The sequence below is a fragment of the Aspergillus vadensis genome (genome assembly GCF_003184925.1).
Source record: "Aspergillus vadensis CBS 113365 unplaced genomic scaffold BO88scaffold_1, whole genome shotgun sequence".
NCBI lineage: Eukaryota > Fungi > Ascomycota > Eurotiomycetes > Eurotiales > Aspergillaceae > Aspergillus > Aspergillus vadensis.
In genome coordinates this window covers 1320156-1345386 of record NW_020292039.1, presented here as the reverse complement: position 1 = coordinate 1345386, position 25231 = coordinate 1320156, and the positions used below count along the sequence as shown (strand labels likewise).

At 50.7% G+C, this 25231-nt stretch overlaps 9 protein-coding genes across 9 annotated transcripts; 5 read left to right on the top strand and 4 right to left on the bottom strand.

Annotated features, from left to right (window-relative positions):
• Positions 1 to 252: 252 nt before the first annotated feature.
• Positions 253 to 1579, bottom strand: BO88DRAFT_431044 (urea carboxylase-associated family protein). Its single transcript, XM_025709282.1, has 2 exons — positions 635 to 1579; positions 253 to 583 (listed from the first exon to the last, which is right to left on the bottom strand). The coding sequence occupies exons 1-2, from the start codon at positions 1371 to 1373 to the stop codon at positions 384 to 386; spliced, it is 939 nt and encodes a 312-aa protein (XP_025568284.1). The 5' UTR covers positions 1374 to 1579; the 3' UTR covers positions 253 to 383.
• Positions 1580 to 1856: 277 nt separating this feature from the next.
• Positions 1857 to 5916, top strand: BO88DRAFT_354844 (GTPase BMS1). The gene is made up of 4 exons (XM_025703686.1): positions 1857 to 2009; positions 2086 to 2156; positions 2223 to 2312; positions 2379 to 5916. Exons 1-4 carry the CDS (start codon positions 1952 to 1954, stop codon positions 5694 to 5696), a joined length of 3537 nt encoding a protein of 1178 aa, XP_025568283.1. The 5' UTR covers positions 1857 to 1951; the 3' UTR covers positions 5697 to 5916.
• On the bottom strand, positions 5758 to 6523 carry BO88DRAFT_14582 (uncharacterized protein). Its single transcript, XM_025701488.1, has one exon. The coding sequence runs from the start codon at positions 6288 to 6290 to the stop codon at positions 5820 to 5822; it is 471 nt and encodes a 156-aa protein (XP_025568282.1). The 5' UTR covers positions 6291 to 6523; the 3' UTR covers positions 5758 to 5819.
• Positions 6524 to 6866: 343 nt separating this feature from the next.
• On the top strand, positions 6867 to 8184 carry BO88DRAFT_329311 (uncharacterized protein; the record flags this gene model as incomplete). The annotated part of the gene is made up of 2 exons (XM_025702593.1): positions 6867 to 7163; positions 7225 to 8184. 2 exons carry the CDS (start codon positions 6867 to 6869, stop codon positions 8182 to 8184), a joined length of 1257 nt encoding a protein of 418 aa, XP_025568281.1.
• Positions 8185 to 8655: 471 nt separating this feature from the next.
• On the top strand, positions 8656 to 9391 carry BO88DRAFT_448299 (putative lactoylglutathione lyase (Glo1); the record flags this gene model as incomplete). Its single annotated transcript, XM_025710428.1, has 2 exons — positions 8656 to 9273; positions 9329 to 9391. The coding sequence occupies 2 exons, from the start codon at positions 8656 to 8658 to the stop codon at positions 9389 to 9391; spliced, it is 681 nt and encodes a 226-aa protein (XP_025568280.1).
• A 1114-nt stretch (positions 9392 to 10505) lies between these two features.
• On the top strand, positions 10506 to 11338 carry BO88DRAFT_460004 (TNT domain-containing protein; the record flags this gene model as incomplete). Its single annotated transcript, XM_025711104.1, has 2 exons — positions 10506 to 10574; positions 10654 to 11338. The coding sequence occupies 2 exons, from the start codon at positions 10506 to 10508 to the stop codon at positions 11305 to 11307; spliced, it is 723 nt and encodes a 240-aa protein (XP_025568279.1). The 3' UTR covers positions 11308 to 11338.
• Positions 11339 to 11839: 501 nt separating this feature from the next.
• On the bottom strand, positions 11840 to 15026 carry BO88DRAFT_354838 (CCCH zinc finger and RRM domain protein). Its single transcript, XM_025703685.1, has 5 exons — positions 14714 to 15026; positions 14512 to 14630; positions 13795 to 14439; positions 12716 to 13731; positions 11840 to 12654 (listed from the first exon to the last, which is right to left on the bottom strand). The coding sequence occupies exons 1-5, from the start codon at positions 14776 to 14778 to the stop codon at positions 12301 to 12303; spliced, it is 2199 nt and encodes a 732-aa protein (XP_025568278.1). The 5' UTR covers positions 14779 to 15026; the 3' UTR covers positions 11840 to 12300.
• Positions 15027 to 15392: 366 nt separating this feature from the next.
• Positions 15393 to 18529, bottom strand: BO88DRAFT_400158 (elongation factor 2). The gene is made up of 6 exons (XM_025705493.1): positions 18465 to 18529; positions 18323 to 18338; positions 18138 to 18195; positions 17403 to 18058; positions 15568 to 17346; positions 15393 to 15505 (listed from the first exon to the last, which is right to left on the bottom strand). The coding sequence occupies exons 1-6, from the start codon at positions 18470 to 18472 to the stop codon at positions 15488 to 15490; spliced, it is 2535 nt and encodes an 844-aa protein (XP_025568277.1). The 5' UTR covers positions 18473 to 18529; the 3' UTR covers positions 15393 to 15487.
• A 4049-nt stretch (positions 18530 to 22578) lies between these two features.
• Positions 22579 to 24388, top strand: BO88DRAFT_329149 (glycosyltransferase family 2 protein; the record flags this gene model as incomplete). Its single annotated transcript, XM_025702589.1, has 4 exons — positions 22579 to 22747; positions 22844 to 23941; positions 24001 to 24286; positions 24316 to 24388. 4 exons carry the CDS (start codon positions 22579 to 22581, stop codon positions 24386 to 24388), a joined length of 1626 nt encoding a protein of 541 aa, XP_025568276.1.
• Between the last annotated feature and the right edge of the window lie 843 nt (positions 24389 to 25231).

Sequence of the window (25231 nt, the reverse complement as noted above, 5' to 3'; positions counted from 1 at the left end):
TTGTCATCTCATTGGATCCTGTGATATCAGTTACTATAGGTGTGTCTGACATAGAGCAGATCCCCCAAGGATCTACGTTGGTACTACTACTACATATGTTGGGACGCATCTCTCTATATGCTTTCCTGATAGACCCGATACAATGCTCTAAGTTTATATGTAGTTAGTGCGTTGAAGGACTACGTCAACAAAGAAATCGCAACGCAAGATAGTAGACCATTCCGAGTAGGATACCTCGACCGACTTGTAGACCTCGGTATTGCCGGAAGTTGGTGCTATTTACATGGATTGCTTTGAATAGCCATTCGGTTCGACATGGTACTATACGAACACTCTGGTCGTCAAGGTATATCATACAACATATTATATATCCTCCCCGACACCTATAGCCCAACATAACCAGATCCGTCATCCTCCCTCTGTGGCATCTTCATACCGTGCATACCAGCATACTTGGGGCTTTTGGGCTGCTTCCAGCCCTCAAGCACCTTGGAATCCACCAACTTATACACTTCAACGCCCAGTGGACGTGTGGTAGCCCCCATATCTGCCTTCTCCTCCCAGCCCCAGTTTGACAGATCACCTACGACCAAGAATTAGTATCTAATCTCCATGATTGCCAGATGAAACTCACCTCCAGGACATGCAGACAGTGCGCAGAGTACATCGACTTCAGCGAAGAACTCAAAGTACTCTCCCGGCGTTGCAGGAGAAGTCTCCATAAAGTACTTTCCTTCCTCATCGAGCCCCGTCACTTGGAAGACATTGAGCACGTCATGCACGTCAAGCTCTGTCAGACCATACGGAGCAACAGCACGGGTCAGGTTAGAGTGGCAGTGGAAGTCGAAGCTTTCCCCACCCATGACCAGATTCACATAAGGATCACAACGGGTACCTAGAAGGTCGTGCACGCGCCCTCCGAACTGCGTTGTGCCGAAGCCCTTTCCTTCTTTTCGCTTGCCATCCTCATCCAAAACTTCGTGAAGTTGCCCACCTGCTAGCGAATCACCTGTAATGGTAATTAGAGGGCGCAAGTATGGCAGGTTCGACCACAGGCGGTCACCAACCGAGACATGGGAGGCGTGGATCTGACGAGTGCGCGCTGCCCAGAGTCTTTCGCGAGGGTTATTCGCATTCCAGATGTTAAGATCCCCAACTTGAGGTCCCTTGGGCGTTGTGAGACGGCAGATGTGCCCGGCTGGTACTACCCAAGCTTGGCCCGAGCATGGACGAATAGTGAAGGATGACTCTAAAGTTCGCTTGGAGGACTCGGAAGCTGTTTCCGAGATGTTTCGGTACAGCTTTGAGGTAGCATGGACTCCAGAATCAGCAGGAGCTGTATAAGCTGGAGGGGGACGACGCGGAGCAGCCATTGTGAACGTATCTGGTTGAAGCAGTAGTTTTAAGGTAATATACTTGGCGGTTCGAGATGACCAGTGTACGCGACCAATGCGAGAGGAATGTACATCTTAGCCCACGCCAGGGGCAGTGAACCTATGCTTTAATAGTACACGACTACCTCGGGATGCCTGCCGATGATCGCAGCGTTCCTTATCGTATTCTGCCCCATACAGCCCCGCTTTGGGGTCTTAGTTCGGGTCCTCTCATGGCCATCACGACGTATTGACACCGGGCCGATATGGAAGGGCTGAGCCCTTATCGAACTCAACCGGGCCGGACGATAACTGATCGCAGAACTGATCTCATTAGTAATTTGTTGCCTGGGGCAGCAATGTTCCTGTTCCGCCTTTTGCCCCCATTTTCTCCGGCGGGAAGATCTCGGCTCGGAAAAATCACCCTCCGGCTAAAGAAAATGGAAATAATAATTTTGGCCGAGCTACTGGACAACGGAAGCAGCTCGCCGAGTGCTCGACTTTTTGGTGAAAGCTTTTATCTTTTCACGAGCCGGGGAGAGTTTTCTTGAGGGGTCTACAGACCTCGTGTTTTCAAGATGGAGGAGCAATCCAACAGGGCGCATCGCCCTGCCAAAGAGAAAAAGAAGTACGACGGTATGTAGTGCTTCTTCAAAGTCGGATTCGCCGCTTCTCAAGAAATTGGTCGACTAACATATCTATCGCTATTTAGGCCCGAATCCGAAGGCTTTCGCGTTTTCGAATCCTGGCAAATCGAACAAAGCCGGCGCAAGATCTCACGATGTATGCGCTACTACCCTCTATATAATTCCGTGCGCAACGGTCACTGATGCTCATTTTGCCGCATAGATCAAAGAGAAGAGACTCCATGTGCCTCTTGTTGATCGCCTGCCTGAGGAGGCTCCGCCGCTCGTGGTGGCCATTGTTGGCCCACCGGGGGTATGTATCTTTACCAACGATGCCATTGTCAGGCTTGCAACATGCTAATGCCTTCGCTGCTTCCAGGTTGGAAAAACAACCCTTATCAAGTCCTTGATCCGTCGATACACAAAGCAGACCCTTAGTACCCCTAAGGGACCGTTGACTGTTGTAACCTCGAAACGGCGCCGCCTTACCTTCCTAGAATGCCCCTCCGACTCCCTCGCCAGCATGGTCGATGTGGCTAAGATCGCGGATATTGTGCTTCTGATGATCGACGGAAACTATGGCTTCGAGATGGAGACTATGGAGTTCTTGAACGTCTTGGGCTCTCACGGTATGCCCGGAAATGTGTTCGGTATCCTGACCCACTTGGACCTTTTCAAAAAGCAGAGCACCCTGCGTGCTGCCAAGAAACGCCTCAAGCATCGTTTCTGGAGCGAGCTGTACAACGGTGCCAAGCTTTTCTACCTTTCCGGAGTCGTCAATGGCCGTTACCCCGACCGTGAAGTGCACAACTTGTCCCGCTTCTTGTCTGTCATGAAAAACCCGAGACCGCTCATCTGGCGCAACTCTCACCCTTACGCCCTCGCAGATCGATTCCTCGACATCACGCCGCCTACCCAGATTGAAGAAAACCCGAAGTGTGACCGGACGATAGCGCTTTATGGATACCTAAGAGGCACCAACTTCCCGGCGTCTGGTGCGCGAGTGCATGTTCCTGGTGTGGGTGACTTGACTGTTTCTGGCATCGAGTCTCTACCCGACCCATGCCCAACACCTTATATGGATCAGCAGTTGGCTAAAGCCACCGGCAAGAATAGCAAGCGCAGACTTGGTGAGAAGCAGAAGTTGCTTTTTGCTCCCATGTCCGACGTCGGTGGTGTCTTGGTTGACAAGGATGCTGTTTATATCGATGTGAAGACCTCGAACTTTGATCGCGGCGAGGAATCCGACGATGAGGAGCGTGGTCTGGGAGAGCAATTGGTCGTTGGTCTCCAAGGAGAGCGTAAGCTTCTGGGTGAGGCAGACAGTGGTGTTCGTTTGTTCCGCGGCGGTGGTGCCATCGGAAAAGCAGATGACGAGGATGAAGCTGTCGGCAGGAAACACAAGAGGAACGTTCGATTCTTGGACGGCGAACAGGACAATCAGAATGCGGCAGACGATGATGAAGGCTTCGAAAGCGAAGAGGGTGATGAGGATGAGGAGGACATGGAGCAGGACGAGGAAGAGGACCTGAGCGGTGATGAGGAAGAGGTCGACGCTTCCGCGCCGCCAGATTTCGAGGCCAATTTCAAGGAAAGACAAAACGGCAGTGCTCATCAGAAAGAGGACGACATCGCTTTTGCCGACAGTGACTCCGACCTTGGTTCCATCTCATCAGTAGAGGATCAGGTCCTCGATAGCGACGAGGACGACGAAGACGAAGACGGTGAAGATGATGGCGAGGTCCGTTGGAAGGATAACATGCTTGCCAATGCCAAGGCCCTCCATTCGAAGCGTCCCAAGTACCGTGTCCCTGACTTGTCACGCATGCTTTACGATGAAACTATCACACCTGCAGATGTGATTCGCCGATGGAGTGGTAAGGAGGAGGCCGACGGGGATGACGACGAAGAGGCCGAAGAGGACGAAGATGCCTTCTTCAGGAAGACAAATGTTGAGGAAGAAGAAGCTGCGGAGTACCGCGCTGTTCCTGAGTACGACTATGCCAAACTAGAAGCCAAATGGCAAGATGCGGACATGATTGAATCCTTGCGGCAACGCTTTGTCAGTGCCAAACTGTCTGGCGGCGACGACGATGATTCGGATGTCGATGATGCCTTTGATGAGGATGACGAGGGTGACGGAGAGTTTGAAGATTTGGAGACCGGTGAAGCTTTCGACGGATTCTCTGACGAAGAAGGCGCCGAGGATGATGAAGCTGCAGAGCCCGAAGGCCCCGTCGACTTGAATGCAGAGCGAGAACGTAATGCGAAGAAGAAGGAAGAATTGAGGCTGCGCTTCGAGGAAGAAGACCGTGAAGGATTCGCTAACTCCAAGGATAACTCCCGGCAGGCCGGTGGTGGAGAAGAGGAGTTCGGAGAGGACGAGTGGTACGATATGCAGAAGGCCAAGCTCCAGAAGCAGATCGACATCAACCGTGCTGAATTCGATATGCTTGACCCGGCCTCGAGGGCCCGTGCGGAAGGTTTCAAGGCTGGTACTTATGCACGTATCGTGCTTGAGAACGTTCCTTGCGAATTCGCAACCAAGTTCAACCCCCGCTTCCCTGTCATTGTGGGTGGACTGGCCCCGACTGAAGACAGATTCGGTTATGTGCAGATCCGCATCAAGAGGCATCGTTGGCATAAGAAGATCCTGAAGAGCAACGACCCTCTTATCTTCTCTCTCGGTTGGCGCCGCTTCCAGTCCCTGCCGATATACAGCACTTCGGACAGTCGAACCCGTAACCGCATGCTCAAGTACACTCCCGAACACATGCACTGCTTTGGTACCTTCTACGGACCTCTTGTTGCACCCAACACCGGTTTTTGCTGTCTGCAATCATTCTCGAACAAGACCCCGGGATTCCGCATCGCTGCTACAGGTGTCGTACTGAGTGTCGACGAGCACACGGAGATTGTCAAGAAGCTTAAGCTGACAGGTGTACCCTACAAGATCTTCAAGAACACCGCTTTCATCAAGGACATGTTCAACTCGTCTATTGAAATCGCCAAATTTGAAGGAGCTTCCATCCGGACTGTATCTGGTATTCGTGGTCAGATCAAACGCGCTCTCAGCAAGCCCGAGGGTTACTTCCGTGCTACCTTCGAGGACAAGATTCTCATGAGTGATATCGTCTTCCTTCGCGCATGGTACCCGATCAAGCCCCATCGCTTCTACAATCCTGTCACCAACTTGCTGGATCTGGACGAGGACGGTGTCGGTGACAACGGCTGGAAGGCTATGCGTCTCACTGGTGAAGTCCGTCGTGAAAAGGGAATTCCTACTCCTATGAACAAGGACTCAGCTTACCGCGCCATTGAGCGCCCCGAGCGTCACTTCAACCCTCTTCGTGTGCCACGCCAGCTGGCGGCTGAACTTCCCTTCAAGTCTCAAATCACGAAGATGAAGGGCCGGAAGGACAAGACCTACATGCAGAAGCGTGCTGTGGTCCTGGGTGGTGAAGAGAAGAAGGCACGAGATCTCATGCAGAAGCTTAATACCATGCGCAATGAGAAGCAGGCCAAGCGTGCGGCCAAGCAGGAGGAACGGCGCCAGGTGTATCGTGCGAAGGTTGCGGAGGGTCTGGAAAAGAAGGCCGAGCGGGAGAAGAGAGAACGTGATGAATACTGGCGCCGAGAAGGTAAGAAGCGCAAGAACCAGGACAGCGAAGGCGGTGGGGGTAAGAAGCGCAAGTAAGGCAACGCTTCCTGCAACGGCATGTTTTTGGGATCTCTACCGGATGTTAAAAGTTTACTGTGAATATGGTCGATGTGTATCTATCTACATGTTGCATGGTGGATGGCGTTGAATCTTACCCGACTATAGCGTCGGACTTCTTATTTCTCTTATTGGATTATGGTTTTTATGTGGATATATTGATGCTCTATACCAGGAATAGACTGAGTTGGTGTTGACTATTACATTTCTGTGGCTGCCTGAAAGTGGTGCCTGAACCATGCGGCGGAAGTAACCCCACGTGACCGCGCCGCGCAACGCGTCTTGTCTCGTCGCTCGTTGCTGTGCTGGTCCTGGAAGATCTTCCCCATGTTGCCCTGCGCCCACCAGCGCAGTGAACGCTAGCTCTGCATTCAATTTGCTCTCCATGTAGGCGGGTTCTCGTCTACATATGGCATCCCTCCTTATCCTTCCCTCGCTCCCCTCAAGCCGATCCACCGGGCATCGGGATTGACGTGCGGAGACCAGCAACGTGCTTTTGCTAGTACTCAGTCCCGCCTTGCACGTGTGGATTCTTCGAACGTCATCCCTTGCAGCAAACAGCTTCTCAGGCATTCTGTCTCAGTGGACTGGGTGCTTCTGACAGCTCCTCTTCGGACCTTCCCGTGCCCAAGAACGTCAGAAGCGGGCGGTGATCTGCCTTTATTTGACGCTAGACGCCAGGCGGTTTGAGAGCCCTCGTGATTGTTTACCCTCTGCCTCCTCTGCTGCCATCGGAGGAATGTGCAAACGCCACACCCGAGAGCTTATTGAGATTCCTCAGAAGACCTGCAGTGTCAGGTTTCCGCCGCTCATCTCATCAGTATGAGTGGATCGTCGCGGTTAGACGGACGCCCACATGTGCAGACCCCCCAACCCCAAATTGCGTCGCGGAATCTTGCAGAAGCCACCGAACACCACAGCCGCCCAGCTGGGAGCCGCCATCATGACACCATAGATCATAGAAACAGTCATGTTGGCGTATCGCCACCTAAGCCGGAGTTGTCCATGGCGGTAAACACAACATCAGAGCCACCATCGGATCAGCCGGCATCTAGTTCTAATAGACACTTGTCACAGTCTTCGGTCTCGACGAGTCTGCCGCCTGTCGCGCAAGGAAAGCACTTCGAATACAATAGAACGCAAGAAAACATGTCCCACCTCCAGCCTCCGTCAAAACCCACGGGGTCGAGTATACACGCGTCCACTAGTGGACAACAGATCAGGTCTGAGCCATTAGCGTCCACCATTCGAAAGAGCCATAGTCCCTCTATGACGGTACCGGGAAGCCCATCCAAACATAACGCTCCACCGAAGAGGACTGCAGCTGGAATCACCAAAAACCTTGTCGATGCCCCTGGAGCGGACCACCCTTCCGAAGTAGACAGTCCCGATCGACGTCGCTCTCATAGTATTGGCTCCCTATCGCGTGAGAGCAGGATTGCAGCGGTAAGGCTTACCCCTTACATTGATTTCGGGGACTTGTATGTGAATTCTAATTCCAAATTAGTTGTCCGTTCACCTGCGAACGCGGTTATCGTATGCTGCTGCCAAGGTTGAGAAGAGTAGGAAGATCCATGGCGTCCATGCTCATTCCTTATCGCCTAGTACAGAATCCCTCGCTAAAGTTGGACTTTTGCCCGCCTTCAGCGAGATAGAGGCTCAGCGTTTGGGAGAAAATAGCTCACCAGATGGAACCACAATGTCTGCGCCAGATCCACCCTCAATAACCAGTTTCTACACCCCGAGCGGCCCTGGGCGGCTGTCTCCTGTAACCCAATCCGCCGATGCCTCGCCACCCTCACAGCTCGATCTGCCAAAATCCCATTCCCGTCCAAAACTCGCACCCCCTGCAGATATTGCAAGTGGAAGCCGCAGTCGCCGTCGACGTCCCAATCCCAACGAGCCGCTGCACCAGCCGAAAGCTTCTGTGTCACTGCATCGCAGACATCGTTCTCACCAAGAGGTTGGCGTGTCCAGGTCAGCTGCAAATTCAGAGAAGGTGCAGGTCCCTGGGACTCCTCCTCTTGGCCCAATGCGTCAGGCTTCTTATAACGGTACAATTGGTCATCAAAACCACAATCGGAATAGCGCAATGGAACAGGACGCTATTGAAACTCTGCTTTTCATGTCTAGTCCAGGACATTCGGGCTATCACTCAAGCTCCCAGCATTCCCAACGTCAACGAAATATATTTCAGAGCAGCCACGATTCCAGAAGCTCGGCCTCTCGGGTGCCCCATAGTCAAGACTCTCAAGTCAGTAATTCCCGTGGTCAGCCTATGCCAGTTGCATACGATCAAGTGATTGGTCTAGAATCGCACGCTGGAGACGAGATTGACCGGATTCTGGATCAAATGGACAGTGACAGCGATGACGAAGTCAAGTTTGCTTCGACCCAGTCCAGCTTTACGGACCATGGCTCTAAGCAAGTTGACAGCTCTCAGGAGCACAACCGACGAGGTGGATGAGAGGCGTTTGGTCACAGCTTGTGGTGTTCGACATGCCTACCCTCCTAAGCTCACATGTACGGCTAAAGATGGCAATCACCGACAGGTCAGGGGCAACATTTGCCCTGGTCTGCATCTACTCTTTGGTACCCGACCTGAAGAATCGCTATTGGAGTCGGACCTAAATTGGGTCAAATATTTAGACTTCTCTTCTAACTGCGATTTTACTCTATTCTCACACGAAAGGAACGGTCGTGGCGCTCTCAACATCATGTTTCCATGGTCCACCAATGCCACTATCTGCTCCAAACAGGTCATTATTCGGTCATACTTGGAGAAGCTCCGATCGTTGTGCTCTATAATTCCTATAAGGAGCTTCGCTACGTAGAGCATCCCGCGCGCATTGGTTCAATTGCTGATACAGGTTTCTTCCGGCTTGCGTGCAAGCAACTTGCGCTCTTCCAAGCTACAATCTTTCGTCACGTCAAATAAATGGATGAAGTAACACCTTCTGCATCTCAATCATCCCCTTTCGAGGCTGGCATCTATCTTCCTGGGGGTCATAACACCGACCCGCCTCTGACAACCGACACGGTCGGTTACCGATTGAATCATTTCATGCTCCGCATCCGAGATCCTCAGCGCACTCTGCAGTTCTACATCGATCTCATGGGCATGCGTACAATTTTCACCATGAACGCCGGCCCTTTCACCATGTACTACCTTGGCTATCCCCCCACTCCCGGCGACCGCGCCGACCTATCTGCCTGGGCCTCCCGAGTCGCCAACGTCCGTGAACTCACCCAGACCATCGGGCTGCTGGAGTTTTACCATACTCATGGGACTGAGAAGGATAAAGAGTTTAGAGTGTCTACCGGGAACTTGCCTCCCAACCTGGGATTCGGCCATCTAGGCTTCAGTGTGCCTGATGTCCCTGCGGCTGTCGAGCGACTGAGGGGGGAAGGTGTACTCGTGCTGAAAGAGATTGGGGATAGTTCGAGGGGCAGTGTTCCTCTCAGTGCTTGGGAAGCGCATCGCGGCTTGGGGACGGGGGATGTACATCCAAAGTTCAAGGAGATTTACGATCAGATTGCGTGTGTGGCTGATCCGGTGGGCAGGCCTGACTCTTTCAATCACAGTACCTAATTTATTGACGATTGCTTAGGATGGATACATGGTTGAACTTGTTCCACAGAACATGCAGGATCAATGGGCCCGGTCTAGTTGATTTCATTGGGAAGTGAATCATGTGACTTGGAATATGTGGGTTATAACAACCCCTCGGAGTAATTATCTACACTTACCCCTTGGGGTCAATGATAACTGTCAGCCCTGAAAGCCAAGCCACAAATTCCATTCCACAACCAGTACAAACTCCGCGGGACTTTCTACCTGGTTCCCTCTTAACGGTAATCCTTCAGTGGCACGGTTCTCCACACCTCCATTGTGATAGTTCTCGTGTATGTAAATTGAATAAAGTAGGGCCCTCTCATCACCGAGCAATCAATCCCTTCAAAGCAACTCAAAAGCAACTCACAGACAAACACACCAGTACAAGCTATTTGACAATACTATACCTCTCAATAGGCCCTGAAAACTATCAATACCACTACTATCACCACAAATACTTGCTTTCTCCATTCAGCTAGGCCTAAACAAGCCTCACACGCGTCACCTTTCCCTATCCCTCTCTTTCCCAGCTAAGCCAAGCCCGTCAACAGCTCCGCATCGGCCCTTCCGTCCTATTCCCCGCATACTTCCTGTAGACTTCTTCCCCGATTGGGTCTAGCAGAGATTTGTTACATCAGGATAGAGTAGTACAAGGGGCTATCTAGAAAAAATGGAATAGAAAATCAGTACGTATCGCTAGAGTTCTCTGTCTTGGTGGTGTATAGGAGGTCCTATTCCGTTTCTTCTTTTCCTATCTATCTTGGATGTGTCTTTTGTTTTCTTTTTTAATAAGGAGAGTAGTTATTGTTTAAGATGGGATTTGTTTGATAGTAATAATGTCAGGCACAAACTTAATGCAGCAATTCAATTTCATTGTGGTCCTACATGAGTGTTTTCGGGTTTGGGTTTACATTCTCGTAGCTAAGTATATAGCATTCCACCCACAGGTTACGGAATGACATCTAGGTATGTCCTTCCCTTCCTCTATTTCTCTTTTTTTTGGGTATAGTGAGAATGATTAGTTATGGATGATAAAAGGTGGATGAGAAACAGAATAGTACATAAGTCAGGTATTATCATCTCAACGATATAGTCTTCAGTCTTGCAGATAGGTCATACAGAATAATCGGCCTCCAGCTCGTCTCAGTACCTACTAGTAGTACCTAGTCACCATGGTTGTCCTTGCCCGAGTCTCGCTGCTTCTTGTCCCGTTACTTGGGACTCTATCTCATGCAATTCAGGTACGGAGTCCCAATTCATATATACTGAAATCTCTCATCATACTAGGACATACACTAACACCACGCCATCCTCCGACAGGCTGAAGACTATCCCTCAACCTGCATCAATGCCTGCGACGGCATAACCCCAGATCCGACCGACACGAACTACTACTGCGACTACTGCATCTGCAGTAATAAATTGCTAGGATGGTCCAATTTTCAACCGACCGACAATTTCACCGACATGTTCACCGACTGGGTTCCATTGGGCGGCCTCTGTCCGAAAGATTGGCTCTGTACCTGGGCGAATTGGACCGACAATGGATTCAACCCCACTTATAGCAAACTTGTCTATCCACCCAACAATGGCTTCAATGGCTGTCCCAAGAATGTGAGTCTAGGGGTTGGCACCTTGGTGGACCGCTTTGGCACGCAAAATGGCAGTTATCTCGCCCCGGCGGACACTCCGTACGGACAGCGATCCATCGGGCCAAGCAGTCTGAACAAGTACAATGGTAGTACCATGTACAACTACTGGAGATTTAATGTGACTGAGGAGTTTGTGGCTCTGGGTGGGGAGATTCTGCCGTGGTATGGCCAGCCTGGAGGTGGCTGGCAGTGGTATGCAAATGTAACCCAGTTGCAAAATGACGGCAAGCTTAAGTTGGTCGGGGCGACGACTTTCGGGGTTAACGAAGATTGGGAAGCTGCTGAGCCGATGGAGAGAGTCTATGCTCTTCACGATTATTAGGTAGTGGCTGAAGTGTAGTGCTGGCGATGGGGGTTGTCTATTTATTGCACGCGCCCTGTTCCTCGGGCAGCGGAGTTAGTGGGTTTTGGAGGACCTATACCGTTACTAGTAAAGACAATACAACTCCTATATAGTCAACATGTAGCTGAAGTAACTTTGCAGGCTTCACAAGATCTGGACATTGCAAGAGTGAATCAAGGACTGAGACGAGAGTCGAGCTTCATGACGGCCACTACGGTCACCCACCAGTGGTATTCACCGAGATATATCGGTGGTGAGCGGTGTCAAGGGATTTGAGTAACGCTGAGGGCGGAGGGAGATGGAAGGTGATATGGAGATGAGATATAACGGAAAGAGTAAGATGAAAGAGCGAAAAAGGCAGGAGATATTACACACAGACATGATACGGAAAGAGTCATGGAAAGGGTTGTATAATTAAAATATACCGCCTCTGAGATATGTGAAAGGTACAGAACTGTACTCACTCCACGCACACCCCACTCCCACTGGCTCCCTCCACGGCATCTAAATTGTCGTTACTATCACATTATCAAGTAAGTCTGTAATTATATCGGTCATCAGAGGGATCGCTATGCCCACTAAGGTGCCACTCTCAGGTTATAGTATGCTATTTTACCACCAGACCATGTAAGCAGCACTTCAAGCATTCATCACCCATCAGTTACATCCGCAGAGTCACATAACTATCGTACAAGCCTAAAGGCCAGAGGAAATCGAGCCAGGTACATACGTACATACATACATACATATACGTACCCAGCATAGTCTATCACAATCAAAGCAAATAGAGATCAAAGAAGAAGACACTGACGACTACTTTATGCAACGAGACAAGAAAGAAACCATTTTCCCTTCCCCAGAAGACGCCAGGAATATGAAACAAGTGCAGACGTATCTTTCTATCATACCATCCATCCGTCCATCCCATCATGAGTATAAGTTACACTCGAAAGCAGGTAGGTAGAATCTACTCTACTCCACTCCCCAACTGTCATCCACCTCTGCCACATCGTAGTCCACATCGTGCGGGCCGTCCTTGCGTGCTCCGCTCTGTTCCGGTAACATGGATGGCCCCGTTGCGTTGTCCATTACTGTGTCCTCGTCTGACCCTGTCTTGTTGGTGTCCGAGCCAGGGCCGGATGTTGCGCCGCTGGCGGGGAGGGTGATAGGGGGGTTAGGGACCCAAGTGAGCTGGACTTGGCCTACCGAGGGGATGTCTCGGGTTCCAAACATGAACTTCTCGGCTAAGTAGCGTTCCTTGAAGGCTACGATGACTGAGTCGGGTTGGTCTGGGTTGGGCTCGATGGATTCATACTCGCCGACGCCCTGGTATACTGGGTTAGCTTTGAAAGCGTAAATAGGGTAAGACTGGAGGCAGGAAACTTACAATGAGGTATTGTCTCAAAGCCTCGTCCTTCTCTGAGTTGGCCTCCACACCGGAGACAGCCACCCTACGGGGCCTGTTGTCGAGACGTAGAACACCACCTCTGCCGCGAGCAGCGCCGCCACGACCACGATATCCACCGCGGAAGGACGGGTCGTAACCACGGCCCCGGGGCGGGAATCCACCACGAGCACCGAATCCTCTTCCGCGACCGCGGTAGGAGTACGGTGCGCTCGCACCAGCACCGTTGGGGTCGATACCAAGACTCTTCGCTTCGGCTTCAAGAGCGGCCAGCTGTGCGCGAAGCTGCTGGGTCTGGTCACTGGCATTCTCCTGTGACACACCCGCTTCGTCAGCCGGAGAGGCGCTGCCATCACCGCCTTCTTTTCCACCAAGCTTTTGCATCAGACGAAGCTTCTCTTCCTGCTGCTTCTTAAGAAGCTCGTCGCGCTGTCGCTCGAGGGCTTGTTTTGCTTCCTCGGTCTCCTTGCGCTTCTTTAATTTCTCCTCGTGCGCCCGCTGGGCTTCCTCTTGCTGTCTCTCAAACTCTTCGCGGTTGAAGGCTGGACCCTCATTCATGGCGTCGCCGGCAGGAGACCGATGGTCACCATTGCGATCACCCTTGGGCTTATGCCAGTAGACTTTGACAAAACGGTTATCAAAGATCACCTTGGGACTAGACCATGCCCGTTTAGCAGCTGCGTGGTTATCGTAGGTAATTAAGGCCAGTCGCCGGTGTGGTTGCAGAGTGACTTCAGTGATCTCGCCATATTGTGAAAAGAACTCTCGGATCGTGGCTTCGTCCATCTTATCATCAGGGATCTGCTCAACGACAATGGTCGTGATCGTCGTATCCTCGTTAGGCCCAGCAGACGAGAATTCGGAGCGTCGTCCCCTGCCTCCAAAGCCACCTCGATCCCCACCACGGCCGCGGCCGCGACCTCTGTCGCTGCCTCGCATAGGTGTATCCGTGCGCCTTTGGAAGTCGGTAATGAGATTGGAGGACTTGGGGTCGTATTCTAAAACAATCCATCATTAGCAAGGTTCGTTGAGAAGCCAGCGCAATCAATCGGCCAACTCACCATCTTCCTTGGAAGACCCTGGCATGGCATCGTGCTGGTACGGGCATGTAGCGCCAAGGTAGCAGATACCCTGAGTCTCATAGAACGGACACCGCTCCGAACTCTTGGGTCCCATCTTGTCCGGTTGCTGGCCGGCACCGGCGCCCGGGGGTGGTATCGGCATCGGAGGCATGCCCGGCATCTGAGGGAAACCCATGCTCTGTAGAGCCATCATCGCTGCCATCGGATCATTCTGGTCAAAGCCAGGGAACGCAGGAGGCATCACTGGGAATCCCGCTGCATCAGGATGGAACTGTCCCGGACCAGCCGGTCCTGGGCGGCCGCCGTCCCTACCCATCCAATCTCCCCGGCCACCGCCACGTCCCCGGCGAGGGGTCTTGTATGTGCGGTGGTGGGGTCCATCGTCGCGCTCCTGATCGGCCTGGAATCCCTCGTGATAGTTACGCTTGCGATTGAAATTGGAGCCATCAGCTTGCGACTGTGGAATGCCGTAGGGGCCATTTGCTGGGCCGGAGGGAGCTCCAAAGGCCTGCTGCTGTTCCGAAGCGGATCCTGCAGCACCATCATGGGACATCGCGGCGGTTTGAACGGGCTGCGGCTTGGGCGCAAACGTTGTGAAGAGTTCATCGACAAACTGAACAGTGTCTATATATGCAAGAAAAGCCAGTGAGCCAACTGCGCTTTCTCTGCGCAAGCAAGTACCTCAATATGACTAACGTTCTCTCAAGAAGTCTTCCAGATTGTCCACCGAAGCCTTCCGGATCTCCTCGTCCGGGGCATCTGTCCGGATAAGCGCCAGGACATAATCGGCAAGCACGTCAGAATCGGCATCCGATCTGGACCGGAGAGTTATTCGTTAGCTTGTGATACAGCGCAGGGAACGTCTTGGAGGAGCAGTCGCCGGGCAGATGAGCCTTACATATCTTCCAGTTTCCTCACTACCCACGTCTTCACCTCGGTCGCTTGATCCTCGGTGAGCTGCATGTTGCCGCGCAAGGTTGAAACCGTGCCAGGCGACTGTTGCCGGAAAGGAATAGTTCCTCGAAGAGCTTGAAGAGGCAGCAGGCGTTACTTGGCGGCGCCCGAAAAGAAGGTTGGGTCAGGGATCAAAAACGGCGTCGAAAATGCGGATGCTGAATATAGTGACAGAAGGAAGGCTTGCCGGTGAGTTTGATCAGAGACTTGCGCAAATCATCGTGTGACGGGGGAAAGACGTGCGAGGAGATAGTAACAGAGCTTTGCGGACCAAAAAAGCCGGGGAAACGCGAGCGACGCGGATGACAGTCTCACCACGTGACTTACGCTGAGCTGCCCGGTTGCCCTACCACATCACGTCACCACCAATGCTACTATTTTCTATCTGGCCTACAAACCAACTACGAGTCTAAAGTGACGATATACTGATAATGAACTTGAAAACCATCATATTTTTTTCATGTCCAATCGAGGGAATAGGAAAGGAGCTATGGAAAATCCCTCGCGGTCGTTAACGTAAAAATAAAGCCATCGCAGATGCTCGTGCACAGCTCGATTCTACTTCTCTAAGCGGTCGAAAATCCACATACGACATTAAGCTGTTTTTCTTTTATATCCTCCCCCTCAATGTAGACAGGGTATTGCATTCGTCAATCTCATAAACAGAGGATTCCATCCATCACAAGTTCGAAATTTAGTCGGCTTGTAAGGAAGGTTTTTACAGCTTGTCGTAGTACTGTTCATATAAGTTAGCTTCGTGATCTCATCAATGGAATAGAAACACGGGGTTCAACTTACGTTCTCGTAGCCGGGAACCTGCTCCTTGAGACCCTTGCGCTTACGCATCTCAGTGACGACCTGACCAGGCTTGGTGGAGGGGTCAAGAGGAGATCCACCGGGGAGGACAGCCCAGTGGTCGAAGACAGACTGGGGGAAGGCCTGTCCACCGGTGGCCTGACGAAGCTCGCCGGGGAAACCGAAGGACTCGTTGACGGGCAGGTAGGCCTTGACGTTGAAGAGGGGAGTACCAGGGCGCTGCTCCTCGGTGTAGACGTGACCACGACGGCGGGTAAGGACACCGTAGATACCACCCATGGCCTGCTCGGGAACCTGGATCTCGACGTTGAAGATGGGCTCCAGGATGCCGGGGTCGGCAAGCATGGTAGCAGCATACAGGACACGACGAGCAGTGGGGATGATCTGACCACCACCACGGTGAATAGCATCAGCGTGCAGAGTAACATCAAGGATGTTGAAGCGGATAGAGCGCATGGGCTCCTCAGCGATGGGACCCTCACGGGTGGCCCACTGGAAACCAGAGACGAAAGAGTCCTTGATTTCGTTAAGGTACTGGACGGCCTTGGTCTGGTCAACCAGCAAGTTGGCACCGGTGGTGTCGGGACCGAAGCACCAAATCTTACGGGCATCGGTGACATCCCAGCCGTACTCGTCAGCAAGGAGACGAGCACGAGCCTTGAAATCGTCACGGGGGGTGATCTTGCCAGCCTCAATGGCCAGGGAGACCTCCTCGTCAAGGGGCTGGGCAGTGAGGTACAGACGGTTGTGCTTGTTGGGAGACTTGGACAGAGCAGTCATGCTGGAAGTGCCAGCGACGGTCTCACGGTAGGAGACGACGGGGTCGGAGATACGAAGGGGAACACCAGCGTGGTCCTCCTCGAGATCCTTCAGGCAAATTTCCAGGTGAAGCTCACCAGCACCGGCAACGACGTGCTCACCGGACTCGTTGATCATGGTCAGGACACAAGGGTCAGACTTGGACAGACGCTTAAGACCTTCGACCAGCTTGGGCAGATCCTGGGCGTTCTTGACCTCAACGGAACGCTGGACGACGGGGGAGACGGAGAACTTCATGACCTTCATGTTGTGGGCAGTCTCGGAGGTGGTGAGGGTACCAGACTTGAGCAGGAACTGGTCAACACCGACCAGACCGACGATGTTACCGGCGGGAACATCCTCAATGGGCTCGACGAAACGACCCATCATCAGGATGGTACGCTGGATGTTCTTGACGAACAGGTCCTCCTTCTTGCCAGGGACGTAGTTGGGACCCTGGATACGGACCTTAAGACCGGAGCGGACGGTACCGGAGTAGACACGACCGAAAGCGTAGAAACGACCCTTATCGGAGGTGGGAACCATCTTGGAGACGTAAAGCATCAGAGGAGCCTTGGGGTCACAGTCGCGGATACCGACGGCGCAGTCGTCGTCGGAGGGACCCTCGTAGAGAGTCTCACCACGGTACTTCTGGGCAGTAACGGGGGAGGGAAGGTGGATACAGATCATCTCCAACATGGCATCAGCGGCGGGGAGGAACTTGCGCATGACAGCCTTGAGGAGCTGCTTGCCAGCAAGGTCCTTCTCGTCGTTGGAAAGCTTGACCTCAAGCTTCTCGAGGAGAGTGGGGATCTGGTCCTTCTTGTCGTTGTTGATGGTCTGGAAGATCTTGAAGATGGGGTCCAGAACGAACATGTTGAAGGCACGCTCAACGGGCTTGCCGTTGACCTCGGGCTGGGTCTTGATCCACTTCTTGGTGGCGGGGTTGAAGTAGTTGTCACCCTATCATGATTGTTAGCGATAATCATACACTAGCAAGATAGTGGGTCGCTCCATACCCAGAGACGCTCAAGCATCTTCTTGCGGTCAACACCGAACTTCTTGGCGAACTTGACGGCGAACTGGCGGACGGTGAAAGCCCAGCCGTGGAGACCGGAACCGAAGGCAACGGTACCCTTCTCGGCGTAGACCTGGACATCACCAAGAGCCTTGTCGAAGTAGGTGGCGATGATGACGTTGACGGACTCGATGGTACGAGAGAAGGACTGGTACAGGTCCTCCTTGGAGACCTGGAGCTCGAGCAGAGCACGGTCGACCTTGTTGATGATCAGGACGGGCTTGATACGCTCGGTCAGGGCCTGACGAAGGACAGTCTCGGTCTGGACACAGACACCGGAGACACAGTCGACGACGACCAGGGCACCGTCAGTGACACGCAGAGCAGCAGTGACCTCAGAGGAGAAGTCAACGTGACCGGGGGAATCGATCAGGTTGATCAGGAACTCAGAGCCATCGACCTTCTGGGGGATCTCCTTGAGATCCTCCTCATCGGGGAACTTGGCGTAGAGGGAGATGGCAGTGGACTTGATGGTGATACCACGGTCCTGCTCATCGGGACGGGTGTCCATGTAACGACCCTCACCAGCCTTAGCAGCCGAGATAATACCGGCACGCTGGACCAGGGAGTCGGAAAGGGTGGACTTTCCGTGATCGACTATTGTTGCGAGTCAGCGAGATTGATTCGAGAGATACATGGCCATTCCATGATACCAAGACCTGGATCAAGTACATACCGTGAGCAATGACGGACATGTTACGGATGTTGGCCGGGCGGTCCATCAGGCCGCGGATCTATTTCCAGCATCAGTACACTTCCATCCTCGTTGATTGATTGCTTTTCCCAAATCTGGGCCGGGGTTGCCTCTTAGGTGTCGAGAGGCAGCCCGATGCAGGTGGGTGCGGGGAACATAGAACGGACCTCTTCGATAGTGAAGCTATAGAGAACATCGTTAGCACGTTATTCCACGTTTCCAAGGTATGATGCAGATCCCTCAACCCATCTATGCGATGGTATAGCATCGCCATAGAGATTGACCGGGAGTGTGGGTGGATGAACGTACTTAACCATCTTGACTGATTTTTCTCGTCAACTGCCGTAGAGGCGGGGTTTCGTAAAAAAAGAAAATAAAAAGGAAGAACGACACACAAAGGACCAAGATCGAGAGCTAGCTCGACCGAGGGATCAAATAGGACAAGAAAGGCCTATGTGCGCTGCTCCGGGGAAAGAGACAGAGATGGCTTCGCGGAGGAAGGTGAAGGAAGGAAAAAGAGAGAAGAGGGAAGGGAAGAGGGCGGATGGAGAGGAAGAGGGGAAAAGAGGGAAGGAAAGCGAGAGGGCGGCGGGTGGGGACACTTTTTTTTGTGCTGGTGGGATTTTTTCCGATTTCAAATCTGGGATGTGCGTTTTTTCTTGTCGGGCCCCTCGTTTCCTTACCGTTTCACTGCTTAGCGTCGGTTACTTTTCTTTACCCTCTATCTAATAGTACTCGTATCTTTCTTTTCTCTTTTTCAGTGCCCACCAGTCCTGCTTATCGTAATGGTTATAAATCAAGGGAAATAAATACTGGGTAATTCTGGTAGATTGTGGATGAGTATCCGTAATGACGGCTGAACTACTACACAGATTATAGGACTCTTCATCACCCGAGCAGTATCATTAGTTTGCTCGTTCAACTTCCTCTCTGGGTGCCCGCACTTCCCAGCAGCACAGACTTAACTGTAACTAAGGTAATGGGAGTTGACCATGGTTTATGGGCAAATTACACCTTCCTCTGGAGAGGTCATCCAATGACCAGTTACTAAAAGCTTAGAGAGCTCATAGCTCCTCTCTTTCCCGTACACGAGCTTCTTCTGGTATCTTTAGCCACCTTTCAGTAACCTCCAACCTCCCTTTCAATGGTGATCCCGTGTTCAGGTGGGTGGGTGGCAAGAGTGCTGAAGTGTGCTGATATCATGATCCGTTGTACCAGAGAAGTCTTTCCCGCCATCCTGAGTGGGTAATTAAGGTATGGAGCTTACCCGATTGCGGCCTAGTCTCACTGGCCAACATCTTCATGTTCATCATCTTGGTCAGCTTCTTTCAATTGAACGAACATCGTTATATATTCAAGGGAAGTAAAAAGGAGGGAAATAAAAGAACCTCAATAATGGCCGTCGCTTTTAGTTATTATCTGTCTAGCTTGTAATGAAGTTTTATCCCTCTCTACATTGTAGCTGCTTACTGCAGGCTGGTATCGACCCCTCCTTCCTCACCGCCCGGCTGGTCACGGGATGGGGGGAAGCGGAGTTAGGAATTAATGCATTACCGAACGTTACAACAACGTGGTTCGACCAATTTGACAGCGGCAGGCCAATCGCCCGCCCGACTACTCCTGCACACCTGCAAATGCGGTCCGATGTGCCCTTTTGCAGTAGACATATGACTAGTCTAGGCTCTTTGTTCTATCAATCTATCCCAAGGTAGATAATGTGGCATAGTATTGTCTAAGCTACTGCTGAAGCAATAATACTATAGGCTTGGTCACGTGGCTGGATCACCGACCACCTGTGAGGATTTGACAATTTTTATAGAAGATGTGCTTAAGTTTCTGAAGTGAGCCCTGGGTATCTTCAATTATATGTAGTGGCACCACTGTTGATAATGAATGTTATCTCATCATAAATCGGCTTTTCGAAGCCAGGATAAAATCAATCAGATTATATACGGAATAAGTCTTGTTTATGAAGCTCGATTATTTACTAGACCGGCCATCGATGGCAGCATTATGCAGTGGGTAGCATAATACAAGCTATACAGAAATAACAATTTTTTTAAATGTCATGATAGAGCCGACGCTAGCTCTGTTCGCCCTAGGCTCGTCAGTTCACCACAAGCCGTGTTTGTCGACAAGTGTCGCCTCAGAAATCATCGTGGAACGTCATCAAGAATGACACAACAAGAACATCGACCACTGAGTGTCTTTTCTCTGGCTATAGTGCTATACAATCACAGTTGCACGACCCTGAACATTCCGGAAGTGGAACAGGCGAAGCCAACAATTTTCATGGCATCAGGGCGTCTTGTATTAAGAGAATAGATGAGGGGATGTAATCTCATATGTTCAAGGTATAGCTGAAATCTTATAGGAAACAACATCCTATGCTAAGGGGACGTTCGCAACGGATAGGTTCAAAATATAACCTGATGGGCTGGCATCTGGTAAGTATATAGCTAAAGTAATAATCGGAGCAAAATGATTGTACTAACGTGAATAACAATGCGCCTCTGAAGCATATAGTCATCTTGGGTCGTAATGCAACTCATTTCAAGGACATTGATGGCTCCCCTAAGACCGTCTATGCTTCTGGGAACCCATTGTGGCGAACTAATATGCAGTGATAAACACTATCAGGAACATGGACTGTTTGTAATGATATGTATTGATACTGTAGAGACGAACAGACGGTGTTTCAGTTCCATGTTTGCGCATCTGAAAGTCCATACGCTAAGGATGATCGTCTGCGCAATATTTCATAGCAATCCATCCAAACAACGATATATCCAATTCAATGTCGTTCGAGTGTCAATTTTCGGATTGATACAAGACAGTATATCCAATAGGTTCACGACACGGCTGTTTAGACCGCCAAATTATTGGCCCCTCATTTTCGAGCGTGCGAATGATATTGAGGATAGGTTGAGTCTTATAGACTGTTGCCCGAGCAAAGCCATATGTGTCAGACCAGGAACCATCTCAGTTTGTCCGATTGGCCGTGTTCTGCCACAAGCTCATTACGCATCGGCAGTGCCTCTTGTTCGTAGTCGACAATAAGCTGTCCATGACTTCGCATGCCTCTGTAGCTGAGATCTCTCGCTCTTCCATAATCAGCGGAACAGCAATGTGCATTCAAGCCTCGACTTTTTTTCGAAGACACAGAACTCCTTTCCCCAGCCTCAGTAGTCAATTTTGAGGCAGTAGCTTTTTGCTGCGACATTTCGGAATATTTTGATAGCTAGCATGTCAGCCTGTGCAAGGTTGGTCGCCAGCGCATGACGGATCAACAGCGGATAGGGCTTGAGTGGCAGAGGTCGATTTGGTGAATGCCGTTGGACTTACGGCTACGTTTACCCAAGACTTAGTTGAACGCGACGCTCCAGATTCGTCTCGAGAGACTTAAGGCAGGACTACTCGGAGTCAATATTCTAGGGTCCTTCTGGATAAAAGGCATCCTCAAACACATTCATAGAGAAGATCTGGCAGAGTGGGAAACTTGGTTGAGTTCGAGCCCGTACCATGATCTATGTCAGGTCGAGAGTTGCATCTGCCAAAAGATTGGCAATCAATCATACCTCTTTTTGACTCATTTAGTCAGGCTTATCTATATAATGGGCATTGTTAGCTGAGTTCAAGGAGCTGTGATTGCATGTTACGTGTCTAATCACCTGCGAGGAAGGGAAAAGAACGCCGGCGTAAATAAGGCGGAAAGCCTTTCGCCCGTCAGACTGAGATTCCGGCATGAGCATCCATCCCATCACAAGATCCAAAGATGGGATTTCCTGTGCAACAAAGCCGCATCAATAATCTCGGGATCTGAGGGAATTGCTTATTTACTCCCAGAGCCCATGCAGTGGGAACACGTGTTTGCTGCCCCTACTGCATGGGCTGAGAGTAAAAAGCAATTCTTTCAAATCCCGAGATCATTGATGCAAAATGCTGTCAGATTTGTTGCTTGCTCAGCCAAAAGAAAAAGAAAAAAAAAAAACGGATATTTCACCGACGATGTGAGCCTTCGTCGATCGGTGAGCCATGTGCATGGATTGTTAACTATATGTGACGAGCTCGCGCTGATACATATCGCCAGTTACGTTGCTCACATGCCAGTAACTACCGGATGCCGTCCAATCATAGCGGTGAGCGATACCTAGAAAGAAACCTGCATAGATAGATCGCCTGAGTACATGCAGTAGTCTCTTACTAGCGTGTGAACAGCCATAGTGTAGCTGAAACCTCTCTCCAAAGCTCCCTGTTAGTCCCGCATCTACACCTTCTTATAAGAACATGCTGGGCTCATGGCAGGGCTAGCTTCAAGTAAGTTTCGAAAATATCGATCTTCTATCTACGGTCCTGGGTATCAGATGCACTTCCAACTTTTCCTGCTATAATTGGCACAATATCACCTCTGGTATCCATAGCAATGGAGCCAGCTATTATACGATTCGCCCAGGCGAACGTCAGCCGTGTTCGCATGGCCGGCTTGTTCTTTTGCCCACTCTACATGGCAGTACGGCTATCATGCCTGATATGTGCAACTGAGACCAATTACTGGATGTGGATGATATTGATACTCGAAGCCTTCTGGACATGTATGTTCTCAATCCTATCAAAAATCATTGGAAACTGGTCACAATGATAGTGATTTGTCTAACAATGGGCGTAAATCCCGCCACGGGTATCTATAGACCAGTCACTGCTTATAAAAATTCCTAGACGGACTGAGAGAACGCCAAAGAAACTTCATCTAGCTAGAGATGATACGTTACCTTCGGTAGACATTCTACTACCATGCTGTGGTGAACCAGTGGATATCATTCGCGACACCATACGTGCGACCTGTGTCATCGACTACCCCCAATCTGCATTTCGGGTACTCGTCTTGGATGATGGAAATTCTCCCGCGCTTCAACAGGCAGTAGAGGAGTTGCGTCAAACCTGGCCAAACCTCCTCTACTATAGCAGAGGAACTAAGCCGAGCCAGAAAGTCTTTGCGAAAGCAGGAAACCTGAACTTTGGCTTATTTGATATTCAAGGAAGCATGGACAAGCCTCCCGAGTATATCGCCTTATTCGATTCGGACTTTCTGCCTGCTCCCAACTTCCTGCGAGCCACGCTTCCTCATCTATTGCGGGATGATAGTGTTGGACTCGTAGGTACAAGGCAAGACTACTATAACCTTCCCCCAAGGGATCCGATTGGCCAAAATATGGCAATATTTTGGGAGGTTTATGCACCCTGGATGAATGAAACGGGGTCGAGTATGGTATCAACTTCAGGATGTGTCATGCGCCGCGATCTAGCCGTCGAAGTGGGCGGATTTCCCACTATAAATGAAGTGGAGGATCTCACTCTGTCGATCCTGTTGCCAGCTTATGGGAAGCGCGTCGTTTATCTCACTGAAATGCTGCAGCTTGGACGCGTGCCAACTTCGTTGGAAGGCCATGTCCGGCAGAACCGACGATGGATCACTGGCTTGGTCCAGCTGATCGGTACTCCTTGGGCACCATCCAGGGAGTCTATCCCGACTTCGTCGAGATATCATATGGCATTGTTTGGTATTGTCTGGCTTTTGACGCCTCTGATTCAGGTTGTCGGATGTGCGACAATCGCTTCTGCGTTAGTTTCACGCCAACAACTTGTCCCACACAATCTACTTCAGGTCCAGATCCCATTATCCTTGGTATCATTTGGTCTCATTTTCCTGTATGAATGGCTCAAGGCTGCAGCAACGGGCTTCCTAATGCCCGCATTTGCTCATTTTGGTGACCTGTGGATATGTGCAGGTAAGTCTTACCGTCTATCAATCCCAATAAGGTATAACATAGACTGACAGCCACCAAAGACCGACTGTGGACTGTGATTCAATTCCATATATTCGGTTTACAGGCTGGTAGATCTGTAGTGACTGGTAGTGCCCAGAACAGCTGGAACAATCCCAACATGGTCCCCACGCGAATGAGACAGTTGAAAAGGGACTTGTGGGATTCTGGGGTTGGCTTCAACGTCCTTTTCGTGATTGGCACCCTCGCTGGAATTTTCCATTCGGTAATGGACATCGTCGAGAGATATCATCCCGACTGGCAGTTTCGTCTTATGACCACCTTGCTCTACCCTCCTGTTGTCCTTATGTGCTACATAAGTCTTACCTGCCACCTAGTCCCACTGTCATGCGTCATATGGCCGCCTCAATATCCTTCTCGAAAAGCAGTCTTCGAGACTCACCCGAGTGACCCCCGTGCCGTGTTCCCTTCAGAGGCAGTTCGACAACACAACGTGCGCCAGAGGCATGCGCCTCTAGGTTATCGTCGACATCTACTATTGATTCCGGTTTATGTCACGCTTATGAGCATGTCTTTCTTTAGGTATCTGTGAACTTGTGGAGGAAACGTGGTTGATGTCACATGTTATGCTGAACGATGAGTGCGCTGATTTGCTTGCTATTTTACATACTACGAAGTATAGAACAGGCTACGGATTGAAGAGTCTACCTTGTATGTAAGACTTTGTGTATCTAAGTTAGTGAATTGGATATCTTTCTCGAGTATTTGCTACGTTGACTCGTCAAGTCTTATCTTCTTTGCTATAGAATACACGTTTTTGATATACCCTGCTCTTATCATTCCTATGTTTAGTCTTTAATAATCACCACACCACATTGAACCTCAAATTAAGTCATCAGCACTTCATCCCCGCATCATCGGTCAGTTACCTAGTGAAAAATCACCTCGACATAAGAGGCCGATAGACATAAAATGCAAGATTAGGTTACCCACGTGTAAGTCCAGTGTGTAGATGAGAACAGACAGTAAAGCACAGTAGCGTGGCCCACATATCATACATACCCCATAGAATTGTTATAAATTTATGTTCTATTCTATTGCTCTGCTAAGTACTATGCAAGGTCTCAAGTTCTTGGCTCTTACCGCCTGAGAGGCGCGATCACTTTTCAAATACGCCACGCAAGGACTTTTCATCCTAACTCACCGCCACTATCGGGGACTGCTTTCTTAGTACTTGATTTGAGTGTGTGACCACACACAGAGAAAATGCGCTATGATAGAGGTACGTATATC

What these genes read in the sequence shown, in the direction of transcription:
- BO88DRAFT_354838 (XM_025703685.1), bottom strand. Translation starts at nt 14,778, where the DNA reads ATGCAGCTCACCGAGGATCAAGCGACCGAGGTGAAGACGTGGGTAGTG. An exon ending in GTGAGGAAACTGGAAGATAT is followed by an intron (nt 14,631 to 14,713) that starts GTAAGGCTCATC and finishes TCTCCGGTCCAG; the next exon opens with ATCGGATGCCGATTCTGACG. An exon ending in GGAAGACTTCTTGAGAGAAC is followed by an intron (nt 14,440 to 14,511) that starts GTTAGTCATATT and finishes TTGCATATATAG; the next exon opens with ACACTGTTCAGTTTGTCGAT.
- BO88DRAFT_400158 (XM_025705493.1), bottom strand. An exon ending in CATGTCCGTCATTGCTCACG is followed by an intron (nt 18,059 to 18,137) that starts GTATGTACTTGA and finishes TCGCAACAATAG; the next exon opens with TCGATCACGGAAAGTCCACC. An exon ending in AGATGCTTGAGCGTCTCTGG is followed by an intron (nt 17,347 to 17,402) that starts GTATGGAGCGAC and finishes CAATCATGATAG; the next exon opens with GGTGACAACTACTTCAACCC.
- BO88DRAFT_14582 (XM_025701488.1), bottom strand. Translation starts at nt 6,290, where the DNA reads ATGCCTGAGAAGCTGTTTGCTGCAAGGGATGACGTTCGAAGAATCCAC.
- BO88DRAFT_431044 (XM_025709282.1), bottom strand. Translation starts at nt 1,373, where the DNA reads ATGGCTGCTCCGCGTCGTCCCCCTCCAGCTTATACAGCTCCTGCTGAT. An exon ending in ACTGTCTGCATGTCCTGGAG is followed by an intron (nt 584 to 634) that starts GTGAGTTTCATC and finishes TCTTGGTCGTAG; the next exon opens with GTGATCTGTCAAACTGGGGC.
- BO88DRAFT_354844 (XM_025703686.1), top strand. Translation starts at nt 1,952, where the DNA reads ATGGAGGAGCAATCCAACAGGGCGCATCGCCCTGCCAAAGAGAAAAAG. An exon ending in AGAGAAAAAGAAGTACGACG is followed by an intron (nt 2,010 to 2,085) that starts GTATGTAGTGCT and finishes ATCGCTATTTAG; the next exon opens with GCCCGAATCCGAAGGCTTTC. An exon ending in CCATTGTTGGCCCACCGGGG is followed by an intron (nt 2,313 to 2,378) that starts GTATGTATCTTT and finishes CGCTGCTTCCAG; the next exon opens with GTTGGAAAAACAACCCTTAT.